The 14609-nt window shown below is 38.9% G+C and overlaps 1 protein-coding gene across 1 annotated transcript; it reads right to left on the bottom strand.

The window, feature by feature from the left end:
- Nucleotides 1-4903: 4903 nt before the first annotated feature.
- On the bottom strand, nucleotides 4904-5983 carry AGTR1 (angiotensin II receptor type 1; the record flags this gene model as incomplete). The annotated part of the gene is made up of 1 exon (XM_079704721.1): nucleotides 4904-5983. One exon carries the CDS (start codon nucleotides 5981-5983, stop codon nucleotides 4904-4906), a length of 1080 nt encoding a protein of 359 aa, XP_079560847.1.
- Nucleotides 5984-14609: the final 8626 nt, after the last annotated feature.

Genomic DNA, 14609 nt, shown 5'->3' with positions numbered 1-14609 from the left:
AGGTTATTATACAAAGTTTCTTTGTATATGAGTGACAGAATTAAATAATAATAAAGCTAAATTCTCTCATTCTAAGTTATTGTCTTTTGAAAAAAAAAAGACAATAATCCAATTCTGATTCTTTCTGATTGTGAAAATTCAGTTATCTCATTTCTCAAGTAAGGTGGATGGACTTGTTGACCGAAGGCCTTTTCTGTTGTATTTGGGCAGGGTAGGATGCAGTGCTCACAAGGTCTGTGGGATCTAGAGAACATCCAGGTCATGGAGAGAGGGGAAGGTCCAGACAGCATGTGGACCATGTATTTGAACTCTCAGGGGGTGCAGGGTGCTCATTACCTCTCTTTACTTATATTTAATGGTTCAGATAATACTTATCATAATTTCCTGGGCAACAGAAGAGTGTTTTACCAGTGTGCCACCTCAGGGGAAGATCTCAGTTTATAATAGTTTACAATAGTAGGTACTGTAGTACCTTCAGTCTCATCTAAATATGGGTCCTTTTCTATCAGCACCCCTCTTCCGCTCTACCACACACAATCCTAGATGTCCTGGTCCTCATCCTTTGATAAGGAGACATGTGAAAAAAGGATGGTCCACATGATCCCTTATTAAGATAAAGATATTTTGGGACCTAGACTGGTATTATTCTTGCTGGATGGTCAGTGGGTGATGTGTTGACCACTACAGAAAGGAAATTCTTATTGGTCAAGCAGGAAGGAACACATGCAGATCTCAGCTTCAGATCATTATATTCTGTCCCCTGATTAGAGACATGGATGCTGGTTCCAAGTATAAGGTGGGCAGGGACACAGCTGGGCATTGGACACAGATAGAATCAAGGACTCAGGTAGCCCCTGGACTTTCTTGCCTTTCTGTTAACTTCACTTGCAGTACAGGCTAGATTTATCCAGAATGAAGACATGGTTGCTAATAGATTCCCAGCTTACATCTCACAACTTCTCTCCCAACACCTTCCAGCACTGGAGTTGGGCCAACTCTTCATCAGTATATGCTTAAAAAATCCTTAGGAAAAAAGCTGTGAATGGTTCAGTTCAAGCCTGGTTTGATTAACTGTGGCCTGGGGATAGAGTTAGGTAAGAAAATTGCTCATTCTAAGGTGGTTGTGTTCTTCGGTGAGTTGGGAAATCCCCATGATAAGGGAAGAGGGGACACTGTGCAGATAGCTCCACAGGTGTCCACTACACATATCCATCAGATAAGAGTGGCTGTAGTTACAGATGTCATGTTTCAACTGATTCACTCAAAGTTTTAAATTGTGAATGTCTGACTCTATGATCATTAGCTCCAATATTCTACCTCTTCCATTTCCTTACTCCTTTTACATTTATTCTTCAGTCTCATCAAAACCTCCAGTATGGATGGTTCTTCAGAGGACTTTTTCTTTCCCAAAATGCAACCTGAAATATATAAAAATGGCTGAGTTTTGCCGCATACCATTGTCTACTGTTTATTACTTGCTTCCCTTCCTGATATTTAGGTTCTTTCTTCCTCTGGTTGGTCTGGGTCTAGTGGATCCAACATGGCCCTGGGGGCCTAAACATCTGTATGCAGCTCTCCTGGGGGTTTTCACCCTGACATTTGAGGCAGTGTGTCGCCGTCCCCCGGCCTCTACCACTCCTCAGTCTTCTGTATCTCATCTGCTCCTGATTTATTTGCTTCACGGCTCTCAGGGAAATCACACTTCATACCAGTATTCAAAACTCCCTGGGACTCCTTTTCTTCACTCACTTCACCTCACTTTTGTGACCTGTCCAAATCTACTTTCCCATCTCTGGTCCTCCAGGTTGACGTGTATTGTTGGAAAAAAATTGGCCTGGTATACAGAGTTATAAAACTGAGAACCTGTGACGTCAAACCTTTGTGAGCCTTTCCGTGGATTGGCAGTCAAGCTACTTCTCACTTGGCTTGCTTTCATACTCCCCACAGCAGCTGGTTGAAAAGTTTACTGTGCATTTTAAGCTGTATGTTACATAACTCTAGTCCTCCAGCACAGAATAGGTAAGCAATACAAAATTTATTGAATCCATGAATTAATGAATTACTGACTGAAAAGATGAATCTTTCATAGGGGAAACAAGGATTGGAATGTAAAAAAAAATTATATATATATATATATATATATATATATATATATATATAGAGAGAGAGAGAGAGAGAGAGAGAGAGAGAGAGAGAGAGAACTTGAGTTCTGTTGGGCATCTAGATCCTCATGGTAAATATTCCTTTCTGATTAATTTTGAAAATATTCCAAAAAATAAGGAATCCACCTAACCTCTAAATATGTTCATGAAGAATAAATCATGGCATACCATCCTAACATTTTGGTAAGTAGAGTCTCAACTTCAGTATTAAGTTGGTCTCACTGATAAAGCAAGATTAATCATGAAGTTATCAGTATCTATTTCACAAAATGGGATGGGGAAAAATCACAGTATAATTTGATGAAATTAAAATGAAAACAAGGCTTGGAGCTTGTTATTCATACCAGTTAATAAATACATGAGATAGAGGGTATCTAAGTACAATTGTCTACCAGAAGTCTTATCAGCTATAACTTATTAAGTGTTTCAGCAAGTTTGAGGTACTTGTAATCACTTGGTTTAAGATGATTACTGAATAAAAAATGAATTGTTATACAGCTGACTCGGAGGGATTTCAGATAGGGTAAGTTTACACTATAATTTGAGACAAGCTAGAATTTATTTTTTGGAGGTGATTGTGAAAATAGGAAAGGACCTTTGGAGTTAGTGGCTGGCATTTTATATCAGTGAAATTAAAAATAATATAAAAGGAAAACGAGGCACATGTAACCACATTTATTCACAAAATAACTCTATCCTTGGGAATGTGAATGATAATAGGCTGCTTGGTGGAGATTCTGTCCAGTCTACCAAGGCCTCTCTGAATGTTCCCCCTTACCCACGCCTCCCATCAGCTCCTTTATACATCACCCCAATCCTTGGCCACTGTTTATGGAGTCAGATGAGTGCCTCTGCCTGCTCTGTGCGGAGCAAAGCAGCAGAGGCCTCTAGGATGCTCCAAGGGGAGCAGGAACACAACAGCGCTTTCTTCAGTGCAGTTGCATCCCTGCTCTTGCATGTGGCCCCTGAATTCTTACAGTAAATTTTCCTTTTCTGCTTAAATCTAGTATATATTCCATGCTGCTGAGGCTGTGGTGAGATGTCATACATAGTTGGTAGTATTGTAAATTGTTATGTTTTCTGGAAAATATTTGGAAATACATCTTAAGAATATTAAAAACATTCATATCTGTATATGCACTTGTACCCCTTCTAGGAGTGTTTCATGAGGGACTTATCAGATTCATGTACTTGAATGTTCATGTACAATGCAATTTATGATACTGAAAAATCAGGAAAAAGCTAAATATTCCAATTTGAATATTAGCTAACTGTATCATGATGTGTCTGTATTTTGTAATGTTATACAATTATTAAAATGTTTAGAAAAACATTTAATGTCATAGCAAACTACTATGCTATGACATTAAGTGAAAAATTTGTATACAAAATACTATATACTTTATGACTCCAGTATCATGATTTATACATGTACATGTGTATAATGAATAAAAGAAAAGTAGAACATTGCACCTAAATGTTAAAAATGGTAATTTTTGAGCAGGAGAACTAAATATGACTTTTTTTTTTTACTGCTTTCCTATATTTCTTACAATAATCATGTATGTGAATAGAAAAATCCTATTATTAAAAAATTCTGTGTAAAATAATATATTATTTTAGTGTTAAAAGGAATGAGTTTTTTCTTTGTTGCATGAAAAACTTTGGAAAATTCAAAATGGTGTATTTACTCCATGTTGTGCAGTGGAATATAGTGTGTTCTTTATCTTTTTATGGCAGGATATAAAATCTAAAACCAACAGTGTTAAACTATCAGTTGTATCAAAATTTAAATAGAAATATGTTTGTACTTATTCACAGTTGTTTTAAAAATAAATCAGCATCTATTTTAAGTAATGAAGGTTAAATACATTACAATAACATTATTTTAATGTGAATATAACTTTGCCAGATTTTAATAAAATAACAACAGTTTAGAGATATACATATATAGGTAGAATATATACTTTTTAAAATAGTAAGGCATATTTTATGATATATAATCTTTTTACCACAAAATATATATACTTCTCAGATACGAAATAAAACTAATATGACTAGGAAGACACTACTACCTGGGACCAGAATAACACCTTTACAAGTAGTTTAATTTTTATACGTGACTTTAGTAACATCATTATACAAATAAGCCATTTAGCAGGCATGTTTTGGCAGTGTGAATCTATAAGACACTGGTTGAATTTCACATAAACTTCTGCAACCTGACAACTACTGCTTAGCAAGTCTTTGTATAAAATGTGCAGTACCAGGAACAAGTGGGCCACAGTTGCTAATAGTTAAATAGGCACAAAAGCTTTGCTGCCCTTTGGAAGTTAGGCAGAGCAGTCTTGAGCTCTGATCTCCTGTTGTTCCTCTCAAGTTTTAACATATTCTAAGTACCTTTATGTGGAAATCAAAAATAACGGAACAAGAGCAGACTGGGGAGATGGCATTTCTACCAGTAAAATTTTCCAGATCAACACACTCATCCAGTTTCTGACATCATTCTTTGAGTGGACATCGTCTAGCTGATGCAAAATGTGGCTTTGCTTTATTTAGTTGCAGAGGGAGAGGAAAGCTTTTGTTCAGAGCTTTAGAAAAGTCAGTTCAGTACACATAATCAATTTTCTTCTTTAATTCTGAAAAGTAGCTCGTGCTCATTTGGTAGTGAAGTGTTGTAGAGGAATGTTTCTCTTGCTCCTTCTTCAACAAGATGACTTCACAGACAGGTTTCAAGTGTGTCACTCAACCTCAATACATGGGACAGGCTTCTTGGTAGATGAGCTTCCATTTTCTGAGGGGCGGTAGGAAAGCGTGCTCATTTTTGTCGACAGGGTTGAGTGGGATTTGGCCTTTGGGGGAATGTATTTCAGAAGCTGGAGAAAATGTTTTTTAAATTTTTTCCCCAGAAAGCCATAAAAGAGAGGATTCAGGCAATTGTTAAAATAAGCTAAGCAAATAGTGATGGGCATGGCGGTGTCAACAATATCTGAAATTTTACAGTCATGTATGATGCCCAACTGAATCAATACATCCAGAAAAGTGAATATTTGGTGGGGAACCCAGGAAAAGAAAAAGAAAAGCACAATTGCCATAATTATCTTGAAAATATCATCTTTTCTTGGTTTGTTCTTCTGAATTTCATAAGCCTTCTTTAGGGTCTTCCAAATAAGAGTATAACTTGTAAGAATGATCAGAAAAGGAAACAAGAAACCCAGTATATTCTTGGTTAGGCCCAGCCCTACGGGGAGGGTTGAATTTTGGGATTCGTAATGGAAAGCACAAACTGTGATATTGATATTCTCGATGAAAAATACATTGCGGTGGATTATAGTTGGCAAACTGGCCAAGCCAGCCAGCAGCCAAATAATGATGCAGGTGACTTTGGCCACAAGCATTGTGCGCCGAAGGCGGGACTTCATTGGGTGCACAATAGCCAGGTAGCGATCAATGCTTAGACATGTGAGTAGAAACACACTGGCATAGAGGTTGAAACTGACGCTGGCTGAAGCGATCTTACATAGGTAATTGCCAAAGGGCCAGTGGTATTCCATAGCAGTGTAGACAGCCCATAGTGGCAAAGTCAGTAAAAAGCATAAGTCAGCCAGTGCTAAATTCAGAAGAAAAACACTGGCCACAGTCTTCAGTTTCATGTAAAAGTAAATGACAATCACCACCAAGCTGTTTCCAAATATTCCCACCACAAAGATAATACTATATAAAGTGGGGATCATGACGAATATGTAATTGTGCCTTCCAGCTTTGGGACAGTCCTCTTGGATTCTTTTAATACCATCTTCGGTGGAAGAGTTGAGGATCATTTTGATCTCCTGGGTTAGTTGGTCTCAGACACTATGCCAAATGCACCTAGAAAAAATAAAAACGAAAAAGTAAAAAAATTTTAACTTCCAGTTGTAAATGAATAGTTTTATTTCTCAATCATTAATACAGTAACTCAACTTTAGTTTTTAGGAAAAAAATTAGACCATGTTTTCTGGAGAAAAGCTGTGGACTGATAAAACCTAAGATTGCATATTTAAATTAAGTTTTAGAACATATTGCTTTTCTAGGAAATGATAAAATCCTTCAGACAAGTAGACGTGGGGTCCTATGTGAATACTCATCTAGGTCCTTTGCCTTTTTTATAGGAGTAAATCCTAGCTTCCAAATTGATTAGAAAAACATAATCTAGATCTCAGAAAATACTACTGAATTAAATTAGTTATTCAGAAAGACTTGAGTTTTTCCTGAGGCTAATTAATTTGTCTTTAACCTCGGAAATGTGACACATCCGTATCTTATTGTTTGAACCATTTCTTTCATATCACAATCTTAGGTATAAAAATTATTAGCATCCTCCCTTAAGTGGTCTGAATAGCTGCCTCTAGGTTCTGAGGAATTGATTTAAGAGGTGATAAAAGGGAGGGCACTCAAGGCTTTGGGGAACAGCATTCTTTCCATGGTTTTCCAGGTCACTACAGGCAGTTACCACTTATTCTTTAACTTCCACCGCAGTCTAGCAAAAGGGCCTGAATTTCCTAACTTTTGTGCCCACAAGCCACTTCTGGAGTTAACTCTGAGGTTAACCGTTTGTCTAACAAGGATGTCAAATAAATAGATTAGGTCAGGATTATCAATAAAACGTGTTTTGGGGAGGCTAAAGATAGCAGTGGTTCTTTAGGATTTTAGGAAGAATCAGATGCTCAGGAATGAGCTCCATAAAGACTTTTGCAAATATTTGCTCCAATATTTTACATAATCAACAATCAAGCCATTCATTTATGTGATTTAGAAAAGCATCATATTCTGCCCTAGACAAGAGTCTATCAAAAAACCCTTGGGGGCCTCCCTGGTGGCGCAGTAGTTGAGAGTCCGCCTGCCGATGCAGGGGACGCAGGTTCGTGCCCCGGTCTGGGAGGATCCCACATACCGCGGAGCGGCTGGGCCCATGAGCCACGGCCGCTGGGTTTGTGTGTCCAGAGCCTGTGCTCCACAGCGGGAGAGGCCACAACAGTGAGAGGCCCGCGTACCGCAAAAAAAAAAAAAAAAAAAGAAAACCCTTGGAAGGGAAGCTGAAGATGCTGTGAGGATAACATGGCAGGGTGTGGCACAGGCAGGCTCTGAGGTGAAGGCCAGCCCTAGGCACAGGCGAGGCTGGCCAAGCAGCGTAGTGGTGTTGGGTAAAGACCCTATTGCTCCACCAGGAGTGGGTCCCTAGGTGAGCATGGGCATGCATTCCACTTATAGCAAATCATCCCGGGTAAGAAGAGAAGCAGGAATAAGACATGAATAGTCTGCCCGGGATAGCTGTGCTTGGCATCCGGGAGAGCTGGATGAACTCGTGCACTTAAGGTGGTGTCCATCTTGGTGCAAAGTGGTGCTGTGAGAAGGATGAGTCTCAAGTAGCCAGATTTTAAGAGGTAACACTGGGAAAGAGAGGTTCTGAAGTGGCCTCTTTGCCTCCCCCAAGGAGGCAGTTATTCTCCCTACCCAAGTTTTTGGCTCTATGCCCTTGTCATCTTCTCCTTTTGTACTCAAGACTATATAATCTAAATCCCTTTCTTCTCTTATCATTCATGGGGGCATCAGCATCCACCAACAGGCAAATGTCACATCATCTGTGGAGCCTTCCTGACTTGTCTGGGCAATTGGCTGTTCCATTTTTTCGTGCTGCTTTGGCACTCTCGATGTAGGTTTTGACCTATATATTATAATGGTATGTTGACATATCTGTCTTCTCCACTGGTTTGTCAATGGCTTGAGGGTAAGGCCTGTTCGAAGCATCTTGTTCATTAGTATAGGCCCTGACACCTTCCTGGAAGCAGATGATAAATATCTAATAAATAAGAGAGCAAGTGGACAAACGAATGAGTGAATATTATGTAACTTAAAGCTACAAGTAGAGAGTATTGAGACTAATTTCTAGGGGCCAATGAAATCAATTTATATTCTGCTCCCAAAGAATCTGACAGAAAATACTCAGTGTCAACCTGGGCTTCACCTTGGATAACAAGCCAAAACCCAAACCCAAATCTAATCCCAAACCAAACCAAACCAAACCAAACTGAAAAAAAAAAAACCCTTGGCACTTTTAGAAATCTGTAGTTTACAAAACAGAAGAAGATAAAAATAAGGAATAACTTAGTAGAAACCAGGGCTAGGCTCTCAGGAAGGTTTGACCTACTTCGTCTTTACCCAGAAGGATTTCTCTACACTTTCCTGATTTTTTTCAGTTTTTAAAAAAGTCATCATTACTGAAATTATGCCAATTTAAAAGTAGAAATTCATTTAGATAAACAAATATTCTCTATTAAAAATTAAATGCTTCTTAAAAAGCTTAGGAGCTAGCAGTGATTCATACCTTAAAGTGGATTAATTTACTTATTTGCTCTCCTTCTAACATCTAGTTGTGATAAGTTGGATTTTTGCCTAGGAAAACATTGGAAATGTCAAGGTTAAAGAATCTCAAAGATTAAAAGTAGCCTGGGTTGAACTGAAAATAGGGCAGAGTTAAATATTTGTTTCAGTTTGGGCATAAGGGCACTAAATGTTAGGAAGGAATAAACTGGATTCATTAGGACTCCTTGGGTGCCCTGAGCTTGGGTGCCCTGAGCTTGGGCGCACAAGAGCAGGGAAGAAACTCTCTTTCCTCTCTTGACCTCACTTTGAAGGCACACAACTCTTGCTGGTCCCATTTTTTTTTTTTTGCGGTTCGCGGGCCTCTCACTGCTGTGGCCTCTCCCGTTGCGGAGCACAGGCTCCGGATGCGCAGGCTCAGCGGCCATGGCTCACGGGCCCAGCCGCTCCGCGGCATGTGGGATCTTCCCAGACCGGGGCACGAACCCGTGTCCCCTGCATCGGCAGGCGGACTCTCAACCACTGCGCAACCATGGAAGCCCTGGTCCCATTTTTTATCTAGAGGGGGTAGAACTTTATTGACTAGGCTGGAACTATAACCATCATTGATAAAAGAATTTCAGTGGAAAAATTTGCATTTGAAAGGACCAATTTATAAACATGGTTTTGGACTCCAATTCCTTCACATTCTGAGGTCAGCCTTTTCTTAAGTTTCCATCGATCCATATTGACTAATATTTAAAATGTAAAAGGTTGCTCTGAACAACTAGGGGGACATCCCTGGAAGTTTGAATGAGGTCCATATTATTTTGATGAGTATATTATTTGAGAAACTCTGGGCATAGCATTGAATATACTAACTGGAAGGGCATTTTATATAAATGTTTATATAAGCAATGACCAAAACTTCCTATCTAGTAAGGCATTGGGGAGAGGAATTTCAGGGGATGAAAATAGGAGGAACAAGTACAAGAAAGCAGAAATGCAAATAGTGTATTCAGCAGACAGTCATCCATTCGTTCCATAGTCACTAAACACCTACTATGTGCTGGGGTTAGGGATGCAAAGTGAATGAAGTCACAGTCCTTCTCCTGCTTTGGATGATTTGAGTCTAGCTGGGGGAACAGGAGCCTTAAAGCCAAAATTATCTCCACTGTGTTGGATACTATACCATACCAGAGGCATGTGGAATGTTCTGTATTTTTCACTGACCCAGCTTGATGGTGGGAATGTCCAGGAGTTATCAGGCACATTTCCCAGAGATGGCACTTGGACTTGGGAGGATGTATGGGAAACAGAGTGGTTAGAAGTTAAAGGCAACCACCCGGCCAGCTAAGGTGGAGTAGAGATTTCATTATTGCTTGAACTTTTCCCTCCTTATAAATGTCTGAAGCTTCATCTATGGGAAACTGCTCTTGTAAATTTACAGATATTGTACAACCTTCCAGGCAGGGGTGTGGGGTCTGAATGTGTACTGGATGGGACGGTGACACAGGCCATACTGGTAGGTAAGAAATATTGTTCTCTTAGTCTGCACTGTTGCCACTCATAGGCTTCCCTAGAGAAACTTGGCTCTTGAGAAAGAGAGAAAATGGAACTCTTATGATTGGAGTCACCTTAGATTGATGATAAATAAGTGGTAAAGAGTAGGCTGTTTTTCTCTTTGAAGCTTGAAAGTATGCTATTTGGTGAGCAGCTGAAGGAGAGAGAGATGTGATTTCCTAGGACACCAAACTTTTGAGTCTCAGAAAGCAGCTACTTTTCTGTTTCATTCTGCTTCTTCTTCCAGTAGGGTTATAGACAGGTAGGATACTGATTAAAAACACAGGAGGATCCACCTCTCTCTATTTCTGGGTCTCACCGTAGCTTTTACTCAGGCTCTGTGGTTTACATGAATTCCACAACATCATTTCCTCTTGGGGTAAACAAGATGGAATTTGGAGTCAAAATGCTTGGAATGGAATCTTCCTTTACCACTTACAAATCTGTGTGGCTCTGGATAAGTCACCCAATTTTTCTCTGAACATAAGCCTCAGTTTCCTCATCTGTAAGAAATGGGAGCAATGATTCTTACTGCACTTAATTATTATAGTAATTAAATGCAATAACCTGAAAGTACTGGGCCTATCTTTCAAATAGTAAGTGTTTAACAAATGTGTTTTATTTGAATCTTTACTATTATTTTTTTGAATGCAAGGCAAGTGCTGACTCAGCCATGGATCAAAAAAGCATGAGAGGTTTAAAAAAAAGGTTTATCATTGGTAAGCTCTTTGTCTTGCCATTAAAAGGCTAAAAATACCAAGCTGTTTTTCTTTCAAAGTATGAGTAAAAAATAATCTTAAGCAGATGAATAAATTTGCCATGAGTCAGGTGGGAACTTTCAGTCTGCTGCAAACACGAGGTTGGTTCATGGTGGCCACACCACATTTATCTACTGCTTGCTTTAGTAGGAGTTACCTTTCATTCCTTGACAGCTTCCCTGTTTCTTAAAAACGAACCTAAGAAAGATTTTCTTTTTTCTTTTTTTTTTTAATTCTAAGAATATTTCCCCAAGACTTTTGATTAGAATATTAATACCTCCTTAAGCTTTTAGGCAAGCCAAAACCAATCTAATTAAATTGTTCATTACAAGCTCCTTTTTTAATGAGTTTGCAATCTGAAGAAAAAAAAATACCCCGAAGTTTCCTATGATAATAAAGAGAGAACTAAACGACCAAATAATTATATTTTAGGATAATCTATCAAAGTATCTTTCTTTTTAAAAAAATTCTATTTAATTTTATTATCTCCTTTTATTTATTTTTTAAAATATTTATTTATTTGGTTGCACTGGGTCTTAGTTGCAGCAGGCGGGCTCCTTAGTTGTGCTCCAGGGCTCCTTAGTTGTGACATGTGAACTCTCAGTTGCGGCATGCACGTGGGATCTAGTTCCCTGCCCAGGGATCAAACCCAGACCCCCTGCATTGGGAGCATGGAGTCTTAACCACTGTGCCCCAAAGTATCTTTCTTAAATATCAAAAAGAGTACGCCAGTGTTATTTGCCTGTAGTGCTGGACAGCTCAATACACCATCCTGTTCAAAAGGCATTCTCTTATTGCTCCTATCTTATAATTCAGACATTAGAAAGCAACTGTTTCTGCTCCTGTGTGTTTTTCCCCTAGTAATGAATGAGGCATTCTACAGGGAACAACTGTTAGTATCCATTTGTGAATTCATTGAATCATAGAAGTTGGCATTCAAATTTTTAGGGTTTCTACTTGTTACTTTTTCAAATCCACTTGTTCTTATTTCTTAACCTTCTGTTCTTATTTTATGGGGTCTATTTCTACCCTTATCTCCTTAACCATTCTGAACATCTGTATGTGAAGAGCCCCTATCCAATTGCTTTACTATTTGTAGTTCTTCAGGTATAAATTCTATTTGTTTCATCTATAGATGCTCTTTCTTGGCATTTGCCTTCATTTTAGGTTTCATAATCTTTGCGAGTTAATCTCTAGTGGGAATTAACTTCTTTAGGAGGCCTGAGTGGATGGCAGTGGTGGTAAAATTTCTGCTTGGTCATACAACACTCACTTGATCTGGAAAAGCTTGCTTTTTTTTTTTGCGGTACGCGGGCCTCTCACTGTTGTGGCCTCTCCCGTTGTGGAGCACAGGCTCTGGACGCGCAGGCTCAGCGGCCATGGCTCACGGGCCCAGTGGCTCCGCGGCATGTGGGATCTTCCCGGACCGGGACACGAACCCGTGTCCCCTGCATCGGCAGGTGGACTCTCAACCATTGCGCCACCAGGGAAGCCCTGGAAAAGCTTTTAATGCCAATTCTCAGCCTAGTTTCCAACCCCTGACTTTGCAGATACTGCAGATTAGGCCCTCTACCCTTTCTCAGATTTTTGCTGGTCTACAGAAGTTATCTTAGTCTTTGGTCACAATGGGCAGTAACTTTCCAGTCCTGGCTTTAACCGGGAAACCCAGTGTCCATTGCCTTCAGTACATGAGCTTAATGGCCTTTACTTCCATTCTGGTAAAGTCTTTAGAACTTTATCTCAGCTGTGTATCTGGTGTTGGTTCTTCTCTGGCCCCTGTAGTCTCAATTCTTATATGGAGCTGTAAAGTGATATTTTATGTATTTAGAGAAAAAAGGTAATATCCATGATTGCTTAATCCATTATCTTCATCTTGACTGGAAGTTGCCCTACACATTATTTGGTGATAGTAGTTAAGTTGCTTGGATCCAATAAGCTTTGAAATACAGTCTTGTCCCTCTTCTTGCTCTCCCTGTCCCATCATGACCTTTGATGAAGCATCCAGGCCTTTCTGGGTGACACTCTCCTCCAGGCTGGTAATCCTGGCAGCCATGAAGAAGGGAGCATGTCAAAGAGCCTGCATCATAAGGCAAGTGACCAGAATTACTCTCAAGTCAGATCCGCAGGAGAATGCAGTGCTTTTGGTCAGCAATCCCAGCCTAACTTCTCTATGTTAAATACTTTTCTTAGAGACGATTTTGTTTGCCTCTGCAATTCCCAGATTAATCTTTCTCTTAATACAAAAGATATTTCATTAAAATCATTAATGCCATACTAATTACATACTTAAGTTTCAATCTCTTCAAACTTAATGAATGCAAGTGTGGTATGTCTAAGTGGTAAGTAGTGGTGTCTGGCCCTCTTCCTAAGACAATATCATTCCACCATGGCCTGCCCTCACAAGAAATGAAAACAGCGCAAGCTACTTTTTAATTTCTGCTCATACCGTATGTAACCAACTGTAGTGATGGTGGTTAAATATTCTGTCATCCTCAACCAGTCCTCCCCTTTGCTTTGTCCAAAACAGCCCAAGAATCTAAAGAACTCAGCTTTAAGAAAGGAAATTCAGAAGTTCCTTCCAAGTATGGGTATAAATTTCAAGGAAAGTAAAATGTTAATCCTAAATTTTTGCTTCTTGGAAATTATTCAGTACTTTAATATCTAATAATATAACACTAAACTACAATTAAATTTCTCTCCACTCGAGAAGCTCCAATTTATCATAGATTATAGTTTAAACAAGTCGGTTGTGATGAATATCCCAAGCTCCCCAAACAACTCTCTTCATTCCTATGCTATTTCCTCCCACTCTTGTCTGTCCTAAACTCTTGGCTATTTCTGTAGTATGATTTTTTTTTTTAATTTCATAAAGGAAAGATAGGGATGAAAGATATGTGATTAAGTCTAATCAGGTGCTTAATAATCTTCCTTTGACACACTGGTGTTAGTAGAAAATATTCTTCTTATGTTAAACATGGAAGGCAATGGAAGGTTTTTCGGTGAGCTTAGAAAGAGTAGTGTTCCAGAGACTAGGAGAAAAGGAAAATAACATCTAACTTGGAAGAAAGCTTTTACATACATGAACCCCTGTCCTTTACTACTTCCAATTTCCTCAAATTTATGGACTTATAGAATCTCCCTGAGGGAATCATAACCACCTTTTGAAAGATCAGTATCTTGGCCATCAAGGTGGAGGAAACCTCATTTTTAATATATGGCTTTCGGAGACTGTTTACAAGCTTTTCTTTTTCTAAAGATGAAAAAGGCAGCTCCTAGGTGGGCATCTCAGTCAACAACAGCTGCTTTATCCAACTTGTGAACAAAAGCCCGGATTTCATCTGTGAAACCACTCCACATTTGCTTCTTTGAGACTTTAAATCAGGAGCAGACACTGCTTATTTCATTTCAAATTCCACTTTAAGGGGTATGAGGAAAGTTATTGGGAAGGAAAGGATGCACTAATTAATTTATACCCTTAAGAAATGATGATAATATTATAGAATTTGTATGTATTATGAGTTTTATGTTAGAGGTTATGGCATATAACCATATATGGCATATGACATGGCAATTCATTTCAGATTAAAGTTTTTAATGTTATGCAAATCAGATAACCATAAATTTTAAATGAAGCTAGAAGGATTAAATATTCAGTATATTGTACATGTTTCCCCAAATTACCCAGTGTCCTAATTGAAGCAGAAATATTCTTTGGATAATAGTCTATGAATTGGTCCTGCACAATGTGTAAGGAGACTTGGGTTCTAATTTTGGCTTTCCCGCTCACTAG

Source organism: Hyperoodon ampullatus, assembly GCF_949752795.1.
Source record: "Hyperoodon ampullatus genome assembly, chromosome: 5".
Taxonomy (NCBI): Eukaryota; Metazoa; Chordata; class Mammalia; order Artiodactyla; family Ziphiidae; genus Hyperoodon; species Hyperoodon ampullatus.
The sequence above is the reverse complement of the archived record's forward strand: the minus strand, read 5'-3'. Positions and strand labels throughout refer to the sequence as shown.